The sequence below is a fragment of the Falco biarmicus genome, chromosome 4, assembly GCF_023638135.1.
Source record: "Falco biarmicus isolate bFalBia1 chromosome 4, bFalBia1.pri, whole genome shotgun sequence".
NCBI lineage: Eukaryota > Metazoa > Chordata > Aves > Falconiformes > Falconidae > Falco > Falco biarmicus.
In genome coordinates, this window is record NC_079291.1 from 65,157,533 (window position 1) to 65,180,132 (window position 22,600).

Here is a 22,600-nt window from a genome sequence, read left to right on the forward strand (position 1 = left end):
CAAGCCCGCGGTGAAGCAGCGCCTTCACCCTGTTTTAAGACTCTTAGGGTGAACGAGCTTGGGAAGCGTTACAGCCACCGCTTCCAAAGTTTAAACACGTCGCCTGGCTGCGTTCAGTTTTATTATACCAGTGAGGTTACTGGCAAAAAGGGTCAATGGGGAATGCCACCAGGGCTCATAAAAAGCCCAAGAATTTAACTGCCCTCAGCATTCCCAGGGCTAAAAGTGGGGAGGGGGGAGAGCAGGGGGGGGTGTCTCTCCCTGCCTGCGCCCACCGGTGCCACCAGGCAAAGCCATGCCCCAGAGCAGCTCGTTCCCATGGCAGCTGAAGCAGTGAAACGCCACAACAGTACGGTGTATTAAAATACATACACTTTAATATAAAGACAAAACTTCAAAGCATTGTTTCAATTACAAATCAAGGTAAAGACACAAGAAATTAAGTGGAAGGGAGGGGAGAAAAAACTAACTCTTACATTGTGGAGAATTAGAAAGGCAGGGTGGAAATATATATATTATACATACATATATACACACCAGAAGAATTCACGCTACTTCTATGGAAGAATGAAAGGAATGACAGGACAACTTACCAGTATAAAAAAAAAAACCAACAAAACAAAACAAAAAAACAACAAAAAAAAGATAAATTAGGGGAAGTTTGAATTTTAAATAATTCAGTTTAATAGGCTAAATTATATAAACTAATTCCTATTCACTAGGAAACATCCCATATCACTGTTCTAAGAAAATGGGTTTTTTAAAAAATCCATTGAAAAATGGATTTTTATTAGTAGTTAAAAGTTTACTAATCAATTCCTGAGCAACAGCAACCTCATAATCTACTGCTTTCCCCATCCAAGTCCCACTCAGCGAGGGCAGGCTCTCACTCCTAAGAAGTTTAAGTAGAACAGAGACCTAAGAAGTTGGGTTTTAATTTGAAATTGATCACTTCAAAGATTAATAGGTCAAAAAAGCCAAGCAGGATGGATCAACCCATTCCACCTTTTCATCATTAACTCCAGAAACAAGACCTTCCTAAAGAATAATTTGACCGCACCAGAAAAGCAACCAGATGTACCTTGAAAAAAACCAAAGGATCACAAACTTGAGAACTTCAGGGTTAGCACTGTAAAAATTTAAGATGCGATTTTGTTTTTTAAACTAGAAAACCAAAAAAACCTCTTCAGAAAGAGGGCTGCCAACAGCGAATATACTGGAGAAGTATTTCCAATTTTTTTTTGTCTCTGGTTTAAACCCTGAAGTTCACAATAATAACATCTTTTATTGCAATCAATATTCAGTCTAAATAGATATTTATATATTTATAAATGCAGAAGGATAAATAAAATATGGCACAACAACATTTTTAAAACTGGTAATCCATCTTTTAGTGAAAACCTGATAGGCAAGCTACGGAAATGTTTGAGCAAAAAAAAGGAGGGGAAAAAAAAAAAAAAAAGTCTTAAACAGCCATAAAACTTCAAATACTTGTACACTGACTACACATCCGTGCTTCCAAAAAAAGCCAATTATTGTGATTTTTTCCTCAGTGCTGCAAAGATAGTTCACAAAAACACTGTCTAGTTTCTTCTCCCCAAACTGATTTGTAAAACACGTGATTGCTGGCTTTGCAGTCCGTGGGACAACAGCCATGCCCTAACTGAAGAAACCATCATTGGGAGCTCCCACTGCTTAATTCCTCTCGACGGTTTTGGCTCAGACAAAACAACAAAAGCAGAATTTTTCAAGACAAGTCACCTGTGTCGGGCGGGGGGACTCGCGACAAGAAAAACCAACTCCCAGCCGTAACCTGCAGGTTTCCACAACCTGTATTAAAGGGCTGGTTCCAACACGGAGCTGAGGGGTTACACACAGGGCTCCGTCACCCAGAGCCACCCGGCACCGGCGAGGGCTGGACCCGGCTGGGGGAGCTGCGTGTTCCCGGTGCTCAGAGGCTGAGGAAGGGGCACGGGGAGGGCTGCGCCGGAGGGGGGTCACGAGCAGCAGCTTGGACACGAGCTCCCAGCGCTCCCCTTCCAGCAATGCAGCAAAGCCTTGAGCGGGGCAGGGACCCGACGGAGCACCCTCCGGTGATATGGGGGGGACATCAGTGGGGCTGGACGGGGACAGTCAGCAGGGCTGGATGGACATGTGCCCTGTGCTGCAGAGCCATCCTGCTGCCTCCAGGACAGGGAACCCCTCCTGCCACCAAGCCCCTGCTGCTGGAGCATCACAAGGGCACAGGTCCCATCGGTCCTTGTGCCAGAGCCACCAACATGCCCACAGACACAGTCCCCTGCATGATCTCGGTGGAGATGGAAGCGCACACTGGCCCTGAAACCGCTCGCAGGGTCTCTGGGTCCCACAAAAAAAACATCACCTGAGTGAGAGCCAAGCCCACCCCACTGCAGATCCCAGCTCTGCCGGTGCTCTCCCCGCTCAGCCTCTCCTCTGCTGGAACTCTCTTCCAAGTGGAAAAATAATGGGATGGGGGAGCAGATGCTGCTTTCTAAATACACAATCCTAGCAAGAATCAAACCGCACAGGTCCCCGGAGGTGACCCCAAGCTGCCTGTCCATGACCTCGTTACTCCAGAATAAAAGACCTTCTCCCAGAAGGGGAAGCCCAGCAGGACGGGAAGATACAGCCTCCGCAGCAGGGAAGGCTGGGATGAGACAGAACCTGATCACCACGGGAGTAAATCCAGTGTGGTGCGGAGCACCCGGCCAGCAAACGCTGTTCTAGCCCCGCTGCGTTTGTGCGCTGAATAGCGGAGCTGGCTCGCTTGCACCCATCTCCTCCCCATCACCCCACTCCCATGTATCTTCCCAGGCAAAGCAACTATTCCCAAACATCTGTACAAGGAACCACAGAACGACAGAGTAGTTTGGTCGGAAGGGGCCTTTAAAGGTCCCAGTCCAGTCCCAGAGGAGGAGGCTGAAGAAGCATCGTCAGCAGCTCTGGGAGGGAGCGCTCCCCCGGCCGGGGGGGACCGACGTGCACACAGCCACATGCCTGGCCACACTGTGCCGAGCCACGCGGCCACCCCAACCAGCCACGGTGGCCAAGCGGTACTGAAGGGATCCTCCATTCCAAAATGCTATTCAAGTCAACGGAACCATCAGGCCTGAAATCTATTGGAGCAGCAGACGGCAAATGAGGAAGTGACTTGCTCAAGTGCTGTTTGCCTAAAGAAGAAAGCTACTCAACACCTTGAGATTAAGTAACCGAGAGTGACAAACAGTTGGGTGAGTTTCAGGCTGAGAAGCGTCAAGTCCTGGGGATCTGAAAGCTTGATTCGCAAAACCAGTGACTAGTAGATCCCTCAGGATCAAGTACCGCAGCCTTCCTGCCTGGGGTACCTTGGCGAGTCCTGGCCGGGAGCGCAGACTCCGCAGCCCTGGCTAAGCACCAACCGTGCACTAAAAGATAAAGCGGCTGTCACCACTAGGAAGGAAGAAAATAATATGGAAGCATAAGAAAAGTATTTCTACGCTTGGTCAAGGAGACATGAGTTCCTGCTGTTAGAAGAAACTAGTCCGAGCCGGTGACTCTGCCTCCAAATGTCACGTACGGGCAGGACGCGCTGCACTCCCTGTGGCTGGCAGCTTCCCTTCACCTCTCTCCCGTTGCATCCACAACCTGAACTGAGAGAAGTGAAGACGCCTCCCATCATTAAGATTATCCAGAGTGATCCACAGCTCCTGCAAGGAAACAGCCTCTTTTGCACCAAAACAAGCGGCGACGCAGGGAGAGCTCGACCTTCCCCACCACCCTGTCCACCAGCTCGCTCTCAGCAGCCCAAGCCTCTCCGTCCTCCAGCAACGCTTCCCAATTTCTCCCTCAGCTACAAAAAAAGCAGAGAAATCCGACTGCCGCGTGCCCCACACACCTCTGGCTAATGGAAGAATTAATGGAGCACTCCCAGCTCCGCAGCACGACAAGTCTCGGCAGATCAAGCCTGGCAAGCGCCAGCCGGAGGTAGCAAACCACCAAAGAAGGAAAAGCACACAAGGCTTGTTCCTCAAGGCTGACATTTAGCAGCCAGGCACAGGTTTTGCTCAGCCCAACGCTCAGGAAGTTCCTTTTTTTTTTTTGGCAACATACGTGCTACAAGATGTATTTTAGCTTCCTGATGAGCCCCTTGCTGGCAGCAGTGGTGTGGAGAAGGAACATGTGTGACAGCCACGGAACAACGGGACCCAGCAGGATGTGGTAAAGCAGAAGGAATTCCTTTTTGGAACTGGCTGTTTGGCTTTGATTACTCAGAAGTATCTCCAATTACTGAAAACAGGTTTCGGACCTCTGGCACAGTGCTCCTACAGGAGAGTCACGAGGGTCTTATTCTTGTGACCGTATGATCAGACCATAACATCTCCAAGATATTCCTTCAGCAACCCGACAGCAAGGTAAGTCTTTCCCCGTTTCACAGAGAGGAGAAACGAGCTGAACTCGCCTGATCTTATGACAAAGCAATGAAAGGCCAGGGAGCAGGGAAGGCAACAAGACAAATCCCTTGGCAACCACATCTCCGGCTCAGGCAATTCTACCAAAGTGATCCCAAAGCTGCGCTCGGCCGGTTCCCAGCTCAGTGCTGCTCCCTGGAAGCATCAGCTTATCAGGCACCTTCCTGGAAGCGCATCTCGCTGGGGATGACGATGCAGTATTTAGATTAGCACCAGCGAAGCGCTGTGGTCACACCATGCATGGCAGGGTGAAGGTGCCAATGGTGCCAAGCATGGGTGGAAGACGTTGGCAAAGCAAGAGCAGCTCCAGGCTCCTGCAGCGCGGGTGGCCAAGATGGAGACATCGGGTCACTGGGAGCAATGCAGAGGTAGATGAAGGCCCGGTCCCAAGGGACCCTGGGAGGCTGAAGCAGATGCTCAGCAGGTTGGCCAGCAGCCTGAGCCCCTTTCAAGCACATCCCAGCCAGGCGTTTATTCCTGGGTCAGCACCTGTTTCCTTTGGCCTTCCCAGGTGACAGCTGGAGAGTCAGAGACTCCAAAATCCTGGGTAGCTGAAAACATCTTGAGAGCCGACATGTGCCCAGTTGCAGCCAGCGGGCTCGTGCTACCAGCCCGATGGCTGCTTGCCAGCACGTCCCGCATGGACACCGATGACTGCCGATGACCACTGCGCTCACAGGTGATGCTGAGGGACAGCGGGGGCTTTGCTTTTCCACAACACCCACCAGCGGGGAGATGACCAGCTCCTTGCCTGGGGTCTTTGCTCTGAAGGGTCACAAAACCATTTAGGTTTGCAAAGACCTCCAAGACCATGAAGTCCAACTGTAAGGCTAACAGTGCCAAGCCCAGCACCAAACCCCGTCTGACAGCTCCATCCTGCTCACCAGGCGCCAATCCCTGAAATCCTACGAAGCTTGGGACAAAGCGCGTCATTCCCACAACATGGACCGGCCATCCTCTTCAGCAGAGGAGTGCTGGGAGCCAGCTGGGTGATGGTCCTCCAGCAGGCACCGGCAAGCACGGCAGGTTCCCCAGAGCCCTGCGAGTCAGCTCCTTCCCCACCGGGCACCTTTGCTCGTGTCCTGTCAGCACCTTGCACACGAGCACAGGCAAACGTTCCCCTCACGGAACAAGTGATGGCGAGTCGTCTCACTGCAAGTCTTCTGCAATTTGGGATGAAGGGGGGCACAAGAGGTCTGAGGAGCACTGGCTCTTGGTCCCTTTTCAGAAGAGGATCTTATAAAAGCAGAGTGATTAAGAGCTTATTACTTGTATTTCCTCATCTCTCTCATCAGGGATATAAATGATAGGGGGGAGATGTAATTAAGGCTGCTGCCCCTCCAGCAATCGCTCAGGCACAGCCCACCAGTTTAAAGCCTTCAAAGACCTGAGCACTCCGCCGGGTGCTGGGAAGGATGCTAAGGCAGCTCTGCAACTTCTAGTCAACCCAAGGATCTGGAAGAAGCTAGAGCTGCCCACGTCCCAGCTGCAAAACATCTGGGTTACATTGTCTTCCTGGATTCCAGGACATACACTGTGTACGGCTTCTACTAGAAGCTACTGGCTGTTCCTCAGCTGTCACCCTTGGAGCACTTTTGCCCTTTTCCAGGTTTTCATCTTGCTGTTAGTTACTCAGCAGGGCGCACCGCTGTCCTCTCCCACACACAAAGCAGAAACCAGTTCCGAAACGTCCCTCATTTCCAGCGGCTATCAATCCCTTCCCTTTCCAGTGAACAAGGCGGCCAAGTTAGATTGTTTCTGCGCACAAGGGCTGCCTAGGGAAGACACACTTAGGAATCAACAAAATAACTGCACTTTGTCCTAAATCTCTACTAAGATCGCCAGGTACAGGGAAAAAGGCTAAACCGAAGCCTGCAGAGGGCTGCGGCACCTCGCCCGCGCCACTCTCGGGAACACGGCCAGCATGGTGCTCGTGACCATTCCTCCCGGATCCAGGCAGCAGGAGAGAGTGCCCAAGGGCAGAGGTACCTCGCCTACTTCAAACACAGAGGCAGGAGTTGAACAGCCAAGGCGTTCAGCCCAGCTTTCTGTGCCCAGGGGATGCTCCGTCAGGTGGCTGGTACAGCAGGGCTCAGCTCTGAGGCAAATGCCCGACGGCTGGAGGTGGGAGACTCCCTAGGGAGCACTAGCAACCTAGAAGGGATTCAAGGACAGTGAGTGCCCGGGCTAGCAGGCAGCCGTTTCCCAAAGCCTAACTGTGTTTTTTCTCTAGTCATCTTGCTGTTGCAATTCCCCTTCTTCTACTGTAGTTTCCTTTCCTGGTGCTTGGTCCAGTCTGAACTACAGACCAGCGTGATTTCTACTGAATGGATCATCCTTCTCCTCACTTTGTGCACTCGAATAAATAAGTTTTTACAAGTTTACTGTGCATTGTACAATCTAAAAAATAAATGAAATAAAGTATATGAAATTTATAATTTTTCATCACATCTCTATAAAATACAGCCGCTGCTCAGAGCAGCGCTTTCTGTACACAGAACACCAAGTCACAATACAATTAACTGCACCAGTTTGATAGTGTGGCAGCACGGTAAGCTAGATTGTGGTGTTTTTGTGAACTACCATTTAGACCTACTTAAAAGCAAAAAAATACAAAAGCAAAATGCACTTCGTCAACAAATGCACACGGCTAACCCATTTCTGAATCAAGTATCAAAACCCTACTAACAAAATACATTGTACTTGGAACAAAAAAAAACCAACAAGCTGAGAAAATCTGCTACCTGCACCAGTACAGACGCGCTATGTTCAGTCTTCCCAACGGTGGTAAAACGGGCCTGACCAATACCAGTGATTACACACCCTGTTCATATGCCAACGCCAGCACAAAACAAGTTACCAGACTCGCTACCAGAATTCACAGTGACTTGAGTGCCACCAGCAACTGCAAACGGCCCAGCGAAGTAGTTCAACGGGGCAGGACTTGGATTTCTTTTGTTCAGCCCGTGCCTGCGCTGGCCAAGCTCGCCTGGGCCACCCCAGGCTCTCCATCTGCCACCCCAGAGGGGAAGACTGGGTGCTCGTTCGTCACTAACGCACTGAAAAACCACCCCGTTAACAGGGTGCCCGGCTCCATTCCAATTAAAATCAAAATGAGATTTTGATCTTCAAAATAGAAGGCTGCCTTTCTCTGTAGCTCACGCTGCTGCCAACCAGGCGGATTTTGGTATATGAACAGAGTAAGTTGAATAAATAAACTGCAGACCTTTCCGAGAACTGGGTTTGGCATTGGTCAACCCTCCAAATTCAGCACCAAGGATTCAAACCGGAGGCACAGTTCTGACGGGTGAAATAGCACCAAGAGGAGGCTCTTTACATCTCTGCTGGTGTGCCAGTCCTTTATTATTCAGAGAATTTAATAATAAGTTGTATTTATGATTCTAGGTGGAATAAAATAAGTCAAAATTGTTTTCACTTTAAAAAAAGATAAATACTTTATCTAAACTATCAACAATACAAACTGGAGCTTTAAGCATTTCTTTTGCCTTTTTTTTTTTCTTTTTTCTTTTTTACTCAGATTCACAGTAAATATTTTCTCTGTTGTTTAGGTCTTTTTATGTTTTTATTTTGCCCAGTAGTAAGAGAGTAGAAACCCCTGCACAGGCCAGGTGAGCACCTTTCAGTGGAAGCCGAGTGAAGTTGGTCCACGTTGTCCTTGCATAGGTCACATTGGGTTGAGGTAGAAATCCTAGTTACCTGCACAACAGGAGGAGAGGAAGAGACTCATCTAAATAAAAGACAAAAATCTGCTGTGTGTTAGACGTGTCAATCATTTCTACATTGCTCCGAGACCTCGTTAGCCAGCAAAGAAGGAGCAACTCCTGACCCAACTGCAATTAGACAGAAAGGATGCCTCCAGGAGTGACACGGGGCCCCGCGGGCTGTTGCAGGTTTTAAAGCTTTCTCTGTGTGACCACATCGGACTCTGTCCTCCTGCGACTGACCTCGGGGGCGTGGGGGGAGCATTCCCCCACTCAGCACTCGGCCTTTTTCTAGCACACTCTAATCTGCTTGGAATTTTTTATTGCCCTGGGGGAGAAACATTAGGAGAAGCAAAGCAGTTTAGTTTAGCCCCCCGATTCCAGAATTCGGCTTTGGTTCACAGGGACTCTGAACACACGTATTCACACCGAAGTCAATGAAACTGCCCAAGCACTTGGCATACGGTTCAAGAGTCACAGGGCACAGGACCGCAACTACAGTATGTCCGTCACACACCAGCTCCCGGCAGCATCATTTCTGCTCATTTGCTCCACAATCCAGCTTTGTCATCCCCTTTTCTCCACACGTCACTTCTGTGCCTTGCCCACTTTGCTCAGAACCTTTTTGTGACAGGGGCCACCACACCCAAGAGCAGGGAGCGTGGCCCAATACGGCCACAGTTCCAGGTAAGGCAAGTTCAGCAGGCAGCTTTCACACTAGAGTCGCCCATGTACACAAAGCCCTGAGCCTAACCCTCCTCGCCCCTTCTCCCCCATCTGGTTTCTGTTCGGGGCCTTCCAAGCCCCTTCCGTAAGGACATCACGCTGTTGGGTCTCCACCGGCACACAGGGACCACATTGCTCCAAACTCCTCAGCATCACTTCCCCGTACAGAAGGACGGAGGTAATACTTACGTGCCTCACAAAAGCCTAATGAGGATTTGTTCGTGTCTGTGGAGCAATGTGATGATGAAGACACTATACACAATGCGCAGTCAAAAGAATCTCTCAGGTATATTGTAATTGAGTCATACGTTTTATAAGCAGCAAAGAGTATTCAACCATATATTGTATGCAGCTTTGGTATCAGTGAACAGCAACAACAGCAAAGACCTACAAGAAAAGCACGGAGCAAGCTCCGGGGCCCAACAGACTGATTGAACTTCGCAAGCACAAGTTGTTACATCAGGATGCCACAGAGTATTTTCAGGAACAACAGTACCCAACTCTGTGGTGGTACACTTTATTCTGGAGTCGCTCTGAAGACATTTCAATACCTGCTTCAGTAAGAATGGGTACAGTCTCCAGAAACCCTCCTCTCTTCTATGCCCCCAGCCTCTACGAAGCACGGACCACAGCTGGCCCTGCAGATCCCCTGTATTCTCATTCACAATCTACCCGGGAAGCCAGTGATTGCCAAGTGAGCATAAATACAGCATCTGATGAGTTTGTTACTGTTTGCCCTAGCAGGCAAGTCCGATAAAGCTGCAGTGCACAGATAAATCACACCCCTTTCTTTGCTACCTGTAGCTGTGTTTTCCATTGATGCAGGGGGCACATTAACTGCAGTGCAAGACCAGTGCATTTGCTCTCCAAGACAAAGCTGCAGCTTGTAACCTGGAGATTTTTAACTTTATGATTATTTAGAGCAGCTGTTGTCGACTGACAATAAAAACAAGACCATCGTGTTGCCACATGCAGTCACAAAGCAGCACCATCACGCGTCCTAACGCTATGCGAACATGGACTTGTGGAGATGCAACAGTCTGCGTCGGAGGGCAAGAAGAGGGGAAGGGGGAATCAAAGTAGACAACAACCACTTCCAATAAGTGTATAAAACCGTACTTAAAAATAGACATTTCCTCCCCGTTACTGATCTTCAGAAATAGACATTTTCATGAAGCAATCTCAACCTGCACATAATCCTAACGTCAGATGAGACAGACCAGAGGTATGATGGTGGGCACTCTTTGTCGAGAAATCCTGACTCCCAGAACAGAGAGCGTTAAGACTCTCCATCCTCTGCCGTCAGATTATCTGCTTCCCACATTTTAGAGTTTCACAGAGCCCATCCCCAACCTGTCTCTGAAAAGGAAGAAGCATCATTCAGCATCTTGTACAAAACTCCTCTTTTTTTTTCTCTAGCCTTACCTTACAAAATAAGAACTGTTAGCTAAGCAAGCTCTTTATCGTGGCTTAACCCCAGAAAGGTGCGAAGCATAAGGAGACTGCATGCCAAGTGTAACCCACATAGCGGACGTGCCAGCTGCGTTGGACTGCGTGATCATGGGCGCGGACTGTGCCAGCGCCAAACGGGGCAGAGGCGGGTGATGGACTGTAAAGGAGGGGCGGGAGGTTTTGTGCTGGAGAGAAGCTAGCTTAATAGACAAAGAAGCATTAGCAGACTGGACAGAAGCAGCAGAAGAGGATGGCAAAAAAGCTTCGCCGGGTGGGATGGATGGCAGGTTCTGCAGAAGCGCAGGCTCGGAGTTAGAAGCAAGTAATGGAGGAGGTGGGGGCAATGAAACGTTAGGAGGGGGCGGAGGGGAATGGAAAACAGATTGCACTGGCGCTCTGTTGAGGTGCTGAGCAGATCTAGTCTCGCTAGATGTTACTAAATTAGAGGAAGGGGGTGGGAAAGATGAGGATGAGGTGCTGGCAACAGCCTGCAGAGGGTTTAAGCTTAGCACTGTGCTGCTAGAGACAGCACTGCTGCTGAAACTGGCTCCAAATTGATGAGGAGAGGAGGCAGAAGGCACCGCATGGTTAAAAATACCTGCAAACAGGAGAGAAAAACTCAGCTTCAACAGATGGGCTTTGTACGGTCTCAAGCGACAAGAGAAACAAAACAAAAAAGCAAAAAACCAAAACAACAACAAAAAAAAAAGGAAAAAAGCAAAATTATAATAGTTACAGCCCCATACAAAAATATGCAGCATGAGAAGGCAGCAAGCAATGAGAGATAATGGTGCAGGCCAGGAGGTACAAAAGATTTCACTTACCTTTCCTACTGCCAACCTCTAAATGCCACGAGGAAAAATGGTCAGACCCAAGAACTGTCAGTTCTCTACCACAGGGGTAGACTTCTGATGAGATTACGTGGTCTCTAGAGTTGTTTATCTGAAGACTCAAACTGCTGCTCTTCCCTCCCCACCCTCCTGCTTTCCCACTTACAGGGCAGCAGAGGGGAGATTGTATTTCCAGCAAATCTATGTGCTGAGAGATGTGAGAGTTAGGATTTCCCGACATGGTGCCTGAATGATTATGGACAGGTAAGAAAAACTGCCCTGGACACTTAGTAACAGCAGGTTCAGGCTATCTTCTAGCCCTGCCAGCTTGTCTCCGGTCTGGGCCACAGAAGCCAAGGCTGTGCAGGATCCCAGAAGTGCAAGGTGCATATGGCATTGCCCCTCCTGGCAAAGAAATGCCTTTTGTGTCCATTCCGGAGCCAGAATGCTACGCAATTCCCAACACCATCTCCTCTGAAGAGGCACTGATGTTTTACTCTTCCTGGATCATGCTACATCCATTTGAGGCCTAACCTCAACCTTTACTCAAGTTGACAAGTTAGAGATCCTTAACTTGGTACCAGGACAAGTTAAATCCTTTACCTGCAGGCAGACCTAAGTTGGTTCCAACACAGCAACATCTGAACAAGCATACATTATGAAATCACAAAGTCTGGGTGTATTCTTTCATTAAGGTGATACAACAAGCTCATCTAGTAGACAAAGATCATGAGATTTCACTGTGGGGAACTGAACTCATCCTAGCATCTCCGAGAAAGAGAGAGAGAAAGAGAGAGAGGAGACTGGTTATGTGGGACAGATCTGCTTCACATCCTGCAGAAAAGCAAGGGTTTCAGCCCTGGAGAGGCAGCGTCAGACTTTCCTTTAGGCCCTGTCTTATACCAGAGAAAGAGTTCTGCCTACCTCCAACTGTTCCACCTGTAACCCCAGGAGAGAAGTTCCCCATAGTGTGAGAATTAGTCAGTCTGGTTGCAGCGGATGACACGTGGACCAGACTGGCAGCAGCTGGCATTGAATTAAATAAGGACTGCAATACTGAGGAATTTGTCACCGAGTTGAGGTTTGCTTGCAAGGCCATGGGGCCAAGGGGGAACTGCGATCCAGTGGTCAAAGTGTTTAGGAAAGGATGGTGCGTCTGAACAGAAGATGCTGGGTTGCCTGCTGAAGAAACAGCAGTAGAAAGGCTTTTACCATTCAGAAGGCCACCAGACGGAACAGCAGCAGAAATGAAAAGGTTGTGGCCATTTTTAAACTCCACATCTCGGTCCCTTCCTTTGCCGACCTTTCCGTTATGCTGCAAAGAGTTTTTTTCTGAAGATCCCCCAGTACGAATGCTTATGTCGCTGATCTCTTTGCCTTTCACCCCTGACCGATTTAAGTCTTCTTTCGTGCCGCCGAGGCCTTCGAGCTGCCTCTTGTTCAAAAAGGGATTTGTTTCCGATACCCCCACCTCTTTGCTTCGCTGTGACTGGAAACCCAGCGAGCAGTTGGAAGCCGCCACGTCCGAAGCCTTGTGTGGAAGGGAAGCACCATCGATAAAGCCGTGTAAACCGATGTCAGCCGACAGCCCGCCGTTGTACGCGAACCCGTTGGCGGCGTTCGTACCAGGGCTGAGCCCATCCGCCCCCGCCGAGGGCAGGGCAATGCTTTTCCTCGCATGTGCCGTCATCTTGGCATCGATGGCAAGGCTGTCCTCGGAGGACGGCCTGAAGGCAAACAGCGAATTCTGGCTCAGAGATGAAACCGACTGCAAGGGACTGTCCGTAGTTTTGGTCAGGTTGATGTCAGAGATTGGTGAAAAAGTTGATTTCCATTTACTGCTGTTCATGTTTTCGTTGCTTTGTGCTTGTTTCCTCCCAGATAAGCTGCCACCTAGTTTGGAAGAAAATTTATAAATGTTAAAAAACAGCAGTCACTGAATCTGCGCATTAAGAACAGGGGTTTCTCTTTCAACACCCACAATTTATCAGTCTGTAATTCTGGGTTTGATCCAAAGGCAGAAATATTGGTGAAATCGCCTAGAAGTCCTTAAAATTCAGTTTACTGCTCTGAAAAAGTTTGACAATGCTGATCTACTTTTTCCTCAGTCTTTGTACTGCAGATCCCTCCCCAAACCTTGAGTGAGCAAAAAGACAGGTCAGATCTTTGGTGACCTGTGATTACAGAAAGAACTGACCCAATATTCTTAATTATTGGACACCTGTCTTAATTCTGATTATTGAAGGACCTGGCAGAAGTGCACTCTGCTCAGCAGGACAGGAGCAGAGAAAAGCCTCCTACTAACAGCTTCAGTCAGCAGCAGACACCCACTCCCCAACTCCAACCATCACAACAAATAATTAACATTCCTCACACCTACCATTTTCAACAGTCTTCTGTGGAGATTTGCTTTCCAATGATATCGTTGCAATTTTCCTCTCAATTCTAGTGGGAAAATAAAAAGGCTGTAACACTCATCGCAGATCTTTTGTTGCACATTTGCCATCACAACCTATTCTGTTCACGTCTTAACAGGTGGCTAGAGTATATTAAGGCAAATCAGCTAGACAGCTGTATGTTACTAAAGACACTTAAAAGCATTAAAAAAAAATCCACAACTTTAAGTAGAAGCTATTATGGAATTACTACTCTTTGCCAAGATGAGCGCACGTTCAGAGGACTTTGTTGTTGTGAAAGAAAAGCAACAAGTAGGCTGTTGCTCACGTGTCTATAGTGGTTGCTGTTGCTCACGTGTCTATGGTGGTTGCTTTTCCAGCACCTTAAACAAGAAAAAAAAATTGCACCCCACAGGCAGGCAAGGGGTGGCGAGTACTCAGTTTTCACAGCAACACATCAATAGTTTGGGGCAGGAAGGGAAGAATTCTGAATCAAGATGAAACTGGGAGTGAGCGGAGACTGATTCCTAGTTAGTATTGCACACACAGTCTCAGCACTCCTACAACGCATCATCCAAAAAAAAAAAAAAAAAAATCTGCACTAATTCTTTCAGAGGCCAGGCTCTGTCAGCCTTGCAAACACAGCAACACATTCAAGTACTATTTCCTAAATACCTTCTCTATTCACAATTTCAGCTGTGTAAGAGGCTTGGCATAATGGCATCGGTCCCAAGGCAAAGGGAACAAAGGCAGCTTAACACACCTCTCCAGTCTAGAGCAGCGTTATCAGCTCTCAGAAATCTCATCCTGAAACCTGTGCCTGTGTATTCACCTGCTGCTATTGTGCTCATCTTCGGATCCCTGCTCTTCATCTGATGTTAGAGGAGAGTAATGAACGCCGTTGCTCTGAATGAGGGGCTTTTCCTTTTTCAGTACCGGGGGCTGGTCATTGTCCTGGTAAGGAACAGGAGAGTTCTTCAGGGAGTTTTCAGGAGAGGAAATGGCTGTTATTTCTAAAGGCTGGTTAATGTTATTGACCTGGGCAAGAAGGAAAGAAAGCAGTTACAGATGAGAGTATCCCTTTAGAAACAAGGCATCTTGTTAAGGGTATTAAAAGCAGGCTTAACCCGCTCAGCTTTAGGATATGCCCACAGCTGCTTGTTTAGCGCTGCTATTATACCGCACCATCCTGCATTACAACCTGGGGTGAAAACCTAAATATACCTTGGAAAAATACCTCATTTTCATTCTTTGATTTTACGTTTAAACGCAGAAACAAAGACATGGGATAACTGCATTTCTTTCCAAACTGCCACTGCAGGATCACATGAACACAACTTCTATAGCTGGCTTAATTATGCAAGAATGCCATATGCTTCTGGCACTCTTACGCTATTTAGTCAATCTTAGTTTAAACTATTTTCAAAATATTTAACCTACAGCCTAAAAATCAACTTCACTGGAGAAACAAGCTCTTTGTCATAAGGGAAGAGATTCTTTTTAATTTTTAATGCTCTGTCAGCAAAGAACTCTTTGAAGAGGTTCCACCTATACAGAAATAGTTCACCACCTTCCCAGCAACTCTTTCGCCTCCCAGAGGGGCCATTTTCACAAAGGGTCTTCACACCAATTGTAGCTACTAGCCCTGTAACAGCCTGCAAGTACATTAAAGAACAGAGCAGTTGAAGCTTATTTCTAATGCAAAGAGCTTTCCCAGGCCCTTCTCTCTTGCTCGAGCTCTTCATTTTTGCCCTTACCATGGAGTTGATATTGAGCGGTGAACCTGATGGTTGCGTAAAGAGTCCAGACACAGTAGGTAAGGATTTGCGTTTAGGGGAGACCCCGGAGTTCCCGCTGAGAATCCCAGTGGAGGATCTCTTCCGCCGGCCTCGCTTCTTCCCATCCTGCGCGTGTGCTTGGCCACAGTCCAGCCGAGCGCTCATGGGCAGAGGACTGTGCTTGTTGGAAGGGGATTGTTTTACATGTCCTGTATTAGGAGAGATTGTAAAGATGATTCTTCTCTTGGCCTCGTTCTCAGGATCTGAAAACGCTGCATCAGACTGAAGATCCCCCTTTGTTCCTTCGGCAAACATCTTCTGAGCATCTGCATATTGCAATACCCCTACCAGGCTCTGGGATGTGCCATTTAACCTGGGGCTTGTGGAGTGCTGGTGAGCAGGGGAGTTTTGCCCAGAGTTCCTTGACTGCATCATTAGCAAAGGATGTTGTGGAGTGGAACTCCGAGACCCTACTGAGTTAAACAGACTCCCAGAGTCGTCCAGAGCTGCCTGATCAACACTATGGTTAAGATGGGCTGGGCTGTTTGTAAGATTTCCATTGACTGCCACGGAGCCAGAAGAGTAAGAAAAACCTGTTGAAAGGGAAAGTATACATCATTGCTTCTGCTGAGTGATAGTTCACAGTGCTAGATTTCTGGGATGACTGGGAGTGGTTTCAGCTCTACCTGCGTTAGCTCAGCTGGTGGCCATGTACTGCGGAGGAAACTGCACAGCTGCTTTTTACACAGTGCAGTTGAGGACGTGGCGCTCTGTGCCCAGGGTTTCAGTGAGGAGTTAACAACTTTCACTACTCTCTTGCCAGTTCAGGAAAATGCATGTGTCATATGGAGACATTCTATGGTCTACCCAGTTTTTAAATGGAATGCCAGCTAAGTTTCTTTTGAACCATTATGCCTTTTTGAAATCAGGGCTCCTCTACTCTCGACTCCTTCCTACTGTCAAGGAAACAGATGGCCAAATTCAGTCTGTTTCCTTCCCCCAGAAAGCAGGGACTTTGCCATCCTCCTTCTCAACATCAAACAAAAGGCTGTGGCTTTGAAAGTGACAGGGGACCTTCAAAGAAACTGTGGCAGAAGAACATCACACAGGAGGAAGCTTGGAAAGGGAATCAAATCTTTGTCATGGTGCATCATCAATGGGTTTAGTGCTCTAGTATGGCTTGTCTCTGGGCTGTCTAACTGAAAGGGGTAGAAGGGAACTTGATACTGTTTATAACAAGTTCTTTTTTTTAAATACTTCATTGGTTTTACAGAAAACTGCAGCCAAGCCCTTCTTTGCAAAACAGATGCTAGGAACAACACAAGCCCCTCGAGATGGTGAACATTCAGAACAAACGCACTCTCTGATGAGGGATCAGCTGTAGAATAGCTTCTGTATGCTAAAGCCTACCTTTCCTGATCCACAACATTTCCATATCCTGAACAGCAAAAGGCCATGACTTCAACAGATGAGTTCAGAAGCAATGCCTGCACTTAAAGGTATCCCTTATCCTCTCCTGTTTGACCTTTCTTCCTACCCGGATACTTGTGCCTTTACAACTGTTCATGAGGCACCACTGTGACCCTGCATTAAGAAATTTATTTTGCTATTACAAAAATTCCACCGCCCTGTAAAATAAAACTTCTAAAGCTAGATCATCAGCGCATAGCATAGCTATGCAACACTTTGCTGGTTTGCCACATTGTCAAGGGAGGAATCTCTTCATCCACATGGAAGAATTTACAAAAGCAATTATTTATTTACACTACGAGGTGCTGCCGTTCAGGTAAAGGCACCCCAAACCAATACTTTTATGTCAGAACGCAGCCAAGCCGCAGGCACGTACTATCTCTAAGCAACATCCTCCGTGACTCTCTGCTCTTGTTACAAAAGGTACATTTATCTGGCGCCCTACTGCCCAAATGGCCTGTAGCACTCCGAAAACTCCGACGCATGCCCTGGGGGATGCTGTCACGACAAGACAGCACACCTGCGCGTAGGTGAGGCTGTTACCTGAGGTAGCCAAAGCCAGTGGCTTGTTTCCAGCAGCATTGCTTACGCCATTATGAGAGCTAGCACCAATCTGCTTTTCAAGTGTCGATGAGTCTCTACTCTGATGAACTGGGCTAGGTGTGCTTCTCTGGGGGGAGAGAAACAGGCATTTTAGTACAGGAAGCATACTCAGAAGTCACCAGGTTAAAGACAATTCACATGCGTTGGTAGATCTACCAAGGAAAGGGGCTCTACTACCTAAGTGTCCTAGATTTTGCTTGTTTTGAGAGAAATGCAGAACAGCACGTTACGGGACAAAAATAAATACCGTTATTAATTATACTGCAATAGTATCTAGCTTACAACAGATACCAGGCAGATAGAGGGAGAACAGGCTCACTGGCCCAGCAAGTTTAGACTCAGGACAGCACTGCTGTCAGAATGAGTGCCTCGGTCCACTATTTCATAGGCAGCCAGAAAGGAAACAAATGGTTGTATTGTGCCCCCAAGGCTGTGCGCATGAAATTCCCCCAAAACAACCCAAACTGTATGTGAAACACATTAGGCTATGTTCCCTGGTACACTGAGGGTACAATCAACGAGTGGTGTTTTCCTAAAGCAGGCAAAACAATCATGCAATGGCAGCCTGAATAAACGGCGTGTTGAAGGGAGAGATGCTGCCCAGAGCTAGCGTTCTCTCTCCTCCCAGGACGTACAACTTCTGCTCAGAGCTGTGCAGGCTGTAGTTCTGCTACAACTAGAAGCCTTCAGCTGGAAAAAGATAGTAGATTCCATACTATGAAACAACTCCAGCTTTCCAAATAGGGATTGTAAGGCAAGAACCTGTGGACAGGTTCTGAATTCACAGCTCTCATGGGAAAGCAGCAAATGCTTCTCAGTTCTCTAGTGTAACACTTCTGTCTGGACCAGGCTTTTTTGAACTCCTCTGCCACTGAGTGGCATGGTCTTATCAGGATTTCAAAAAGAGATGGCCCCAGAAGTTCTCCAGTTCTCTGATGCTGCAGAGCAGTCCCTTGCACATTAGGCATTACGGCCTCGAGGTGCTGTTCAAGTTCATCCTACACAGATATGTTATAAGACAAGACAATTTGGAGATCACCGAACTGAGGCAGAAGAATTTGTCTCCCAGGGTCATGCAAGAAGGCAGGGGCTAGACCAAACTGACACCTGTGAGTTTTCACTACTACAAACTCTCAGACTCTGCATCCTTTCCACCCAGACATTTAAGACTAGTAGTATCTCGAGGCATGTACTTTCCTTCCTGGCTGAAATACCACCACCCCCCAGCCACGCGAGGAAAAATCTACAGAATGACTAAGAGCCAAGAAGATGCACCCCAACAGCAGCCTCCCCCAAAGCATCAGACATTCAAGATTAGCAGCCCAGGAAGGATTCTGGTGCACAGCACCCCGTTACTGCCCGGTGTGATTTTAGTTAGGGATGGAAAGTGTTGACAATCCCTTACTCACCACCTTCTCAACACGGCTAGGTAGGACTACGCTGGCCAGAGGGATACTAACAGGGAGTTTATTGGGCTGCACTGTGCTGAGAGGAATACTGATAGGTAGGCTGGTGATAGTTTCTCCATTACTCACAGAGGTTCTCTCTCTCAAAACCTGCAAAGGTGAAACAAAGTAATGTTCTTAACCGCATGCTATTACTGACAAGACTTTTTAAACTAACAGTAACCTGCTCATCTATATTTGTTTTCCCCAACCCTTCCCCCCTGCACTTTTTTTTTTTTTTTTTTTTTTAAAGAATTACACAATTAAGAGTGATGACTATACAGCACAGACAGGGCATGCATGGAGCAACTTTTGTTACCAGCACCAGTCTACTGGGACAACAGCATCCAACAGCATAGAAATATGTATATTAAAGCTACTGCTGGCCCCAGGCATAAGGAAAAGGATAACTTAGACAAGTCCATTTCCTAGTGTCTTTGTCAGAGCTCTGTGAAAAGCACCCATTTGAAAGAACTCATACCTGGAGGCCCTCTGTACACAAAAGATAAAGTAGCCAGAAATATTTCCATGGTAACTTCCTCTCAGAGGGCACCTCCTTGCTCTAAAATGAGCCCAATGTGATTCATGGCTGGACCAATTACGTGGACAATTTTTTGTTGTTTTTATTAACAATGGAAAAGTCTACTTTTCAGGTTCAAGCAGACACACACCAGATCAAAAAGAAGTCCTACTACATCACTGGCACTGTTCATATGCAAACCAGTAACGCGGAGGTAGGCACGTCTGTCATGAGCACAGTATTCTCTTCCTCTAGCCAGCATCTTTTTATTGTGTCACACCTACTGTATTTTCTGTTATTTTCCATGCCATGCTGAGCATAAAAAGGAGCATGCTTGCATTCCCTAGTTTGAACAACTTCTTCTTTGTTCTACCAGGTGTTAACATCTCTGCGCTTGAGCGCCAGCAAACCTCTTACCTTCTCGCCTGCAACTGGTAAGGCCGCTGGGGAAGAGGGCCGAGTTTCCTGAGGACTCAGCTTTATGCCATTTGAAATACCAGGGCTTGGATATGTAAGGCCATTCTCTTTGACGTGGTCAGCTCTGGAACAGAGACGTACGATCGTTAGAACAGAAAAGCTGATGACTTCTCCCTTGCAAGGAATTCCTGTGCCCAATGGAAGGTGCCGTATCGCCTTATTTACTCAGTCAGGTGGCACTTATGATGTTCTTACAACAAAACATTTAGAAGCGTATAAACCTCCACTTCTAAACGTTGGATGTTTGGATGTTTTTCCACAATCCAAATAAACCACCGTCATTAAAAGAAGCAATTACCCCTCCTTTCCCATCCCAGGAAAGGATCGCTCTCACCTCTGTATCTCATTAGTTGTTGCTTTTCCATTGACTCCATGGTCTTGATTCAAGTGTCTCCTTAGTGCTATTTTCGCTGGGGAAAACCGGGTATAATCAGGTAGGGACAAGCTCGTCAGCTTGTCTGCCTTCTGTCTGCTGCTGTGGTTTGGGGTACACGGAACTATTTCTTGGTCCAAATGAGAGGTCGTGTACTGAGGCGTGTTCTGCTTGGAAGACGACCTGCTAAAGGTGTTATGAATTTCATAGGGAGTCGCATGGCCGTTCATGGACAGTTCAGGGCTCATGCCATTGATGTGGGGCATAGGAAACTTGGAGCATTCCAGCTCCAGCTGGAACCTGCCGTGGTCAGCCTCAGGATCACGGCTCAGGTGGTTTTTATTGTGGAGTTGTACTGACAGTGATTCATCAGATGGCGTGTACGACTTCAGCTGCATGAGCTCCTGCTGTCTTTGACTCTTCTCAAGTTCCACAATGCTGATCTTTAAATGAAGAGGACAATGATTAAAGACTATTAACAATTCTACCACACTATGAAGTTTTGCCTCTATAGGATTCTTAGTAAAAGTGGCCCCATCTCTGGGAACAACGCAGAACAGTTGACCCAAAATATGAGAAACAAATTTCAACATGCTGCTCTGAGCTTGAGACCAAAAGGCACAGGTAAGGGGAATGGCTCTGGGACTCTCAGAAAGCACTACTCAGATCTTGAAAGCAAACATAAAGTGTCTCCAACTTATATAGAGAGTATGGAGTCACTTGATACCTCCAGTCTTTGAAGGAAACAGTCGCCCCATGTCAAAGTATCCAGCAAAAGGCTGTATTAGCTCTAGGGCTAATCTCACAGGAAAATAAAAGTTCTTCAGACACAGCAGTTTAATTTGTTTTCGCTATGGTAAGTGACATTCTGTGGGTACTGATCCCTGAATCAGCCAGAACATCAGAGCACACATGCAAAGAAGCAGGACTTTTCATCAGGTCATGCTTTTTAAATAAATTAACAATAAACCACGATTCCTTCTTCCACAGCATTACCAAGGAATCAGGTCACAGCATTTGCTTCCTTTAAAAGTTATCCACATCCTTATTCTTCAAGTTTACTAAAATCCTCTAATCAAAAGATTAATCTCGGGTGGGGGGGGGCGGGGGGGTGGGTGCGGGTGCGGGGGAAGGGGGCAGAAGAAAACTGCCACCTAGCTTAACCTTTAACATCATATTCAGCCAAATACCCTTAACTGGCCCAAAAGCTATCCCAAGTTGGTGACTCTAGATTTGCTTTTTGCTCTCTACCTGCAATTCCAAACAGTGCTTTTGTTTCTCAGAAATCTGATTCTTCAACGCCTGCTTCTCTTTCAGTAAGTTCTCCAGTGACAACGTTGACCAGTCCAGCTTCAGTTCCTCACACCGTGCCTTAAGCTGCAAAGGCACGAGACAAACAGATCACAAGACAACTCTCGCCACTTCACACCACCCAAGGTGCAAGCTGAAAGCCAGGCATCTTTCGACTGGATATATGCAAGAAGCTTCTTAGCCCACTGAAAACTCCTCTCAGCTTAAGGCAAATGCCACCAAAACGGTCCTGTGGTCCCTACATAGTGTGGCAGGATGTGGCCTGGCTCTTTCTGAAAAGGGTGTTATCACCCACCCTCCCTAACCTGCTCCACATCCAGATTTGCCCCTGAACAGTTTGAGCTACCAAGACAAACCCCAGAAGCATTAGGGCCACCCAAAGCAAGCACTGGGCAAACTTCTTGGCCAGCAAGATCCAGGTTCAGCAACAAGTGCGTACACAGGTGCCAAGCTGTTCAGGGGACACAGCTGAGGCCAGAGCCAACTGTCACATTCGGTTAGAGGTAAAATAAAGGTCACTGAGAAAAGGGACCACCCGTGTTCTTTCCCTCATCATTCTTCTCCGTTACAGAGAAGCTACAGCACCTGGATGACTTTTCATTAAGACACCTTGGAGAGGGGCAGCCCTTGGCTTATGACCCATCCTCCTTACATCAAGGGCAGCATCACCCTGCTACTCAGACACAAGCACTGCACACACCAGCTGCAAGCTCTGGTTCCTGAGTTCACTGTTATCCTTCTCCAGCTGTTTCGTCTGTTCTTTCAGTTGTTGATTGTGAGCAGAGATTTCCTTCTGAGCCTGAATCAGGTCGTTGTATGTTAGAGCTTTAACTCCCAACTACAAGATGAAGAGAAGGAAAGAGATCCTTCAGTAAGGTCTTGACAGCTTAATTCCCGACAACTGTCACATTCAAAAATGACATCGAGGAGATCCACAGAGTTTATACAGCTCACAGCAACTCCCGCAGCATCCTCCAAGGCACTTTGTCATTGCCAGGGGATAACGACGAAGGACAAAAGTACCTCAC

The 22,600-nt window shown here is 47.5% G+C and overlaps 1 protein-coding gene across 8 annotated transcripts in view; it reads right to left on the reverse strand.

The window, feature by feature from the left end:
* Positions 1-350: 350 nt before the first annotated feature.
* The window catches only part of DOT1L (DOT1 like histone lysine methyltransferase), a 76,668-nt gene continuing 54,418 nt past the window's right edge, over positions 351-22,600 (reverse strand). For 3 of the 8 annotated variants that reach the window (XM_056335491.1, XM_056335493.1, XM_056335495.1), the window contains 11 exons: positions 22,273-22,410; positions 21,513-21,638; positions 20,223-20,704; positions 19,829-19,952; positions 18,856-19,002; positions 17,387-17,513; positions 15,353-15,966; positions 14,428-14,633; positions 13,580-13,644; positions 12,124-13,092; positions 351-10,967 (listed from right to left, as the gene is read on the reverse strand). In XM_056335491.1, the coding sequence (XP_056191466.1) occupies positions 10,378-10,967; positions 12,124-13,092; positions 13,580-13,644; positions 14,428-14,633; positions 15,353-15,966; positions 17,387-17,513; positions 18,856-19,002; positions 19,829-19,952; positions 20,223-20,704; positions 21,513-21,638; positions 22,273-22,410 (3,588 nt within the window). In that variant the 3' untranslated portion in view covers positions 351-10,377. Of the gene's footprint in view, positions 10,968-11,863; positions 13,093-13,579; positions 13,645-14,427; positions 14,634-15,352; positions 15,967-17,386; positions 17,514-18,855; positions 19,003-19,828; positions 19,953-20,222; positions 20,705-21,512; positions 21,639-22,272; positions 22,411-22,600 lie in introns of those variants that run through there. The other 5 variants (XM_056335492.1, XM_056335496.1, XM_056335494.1 and 2 more) reach the window with 5 other exon arrangements.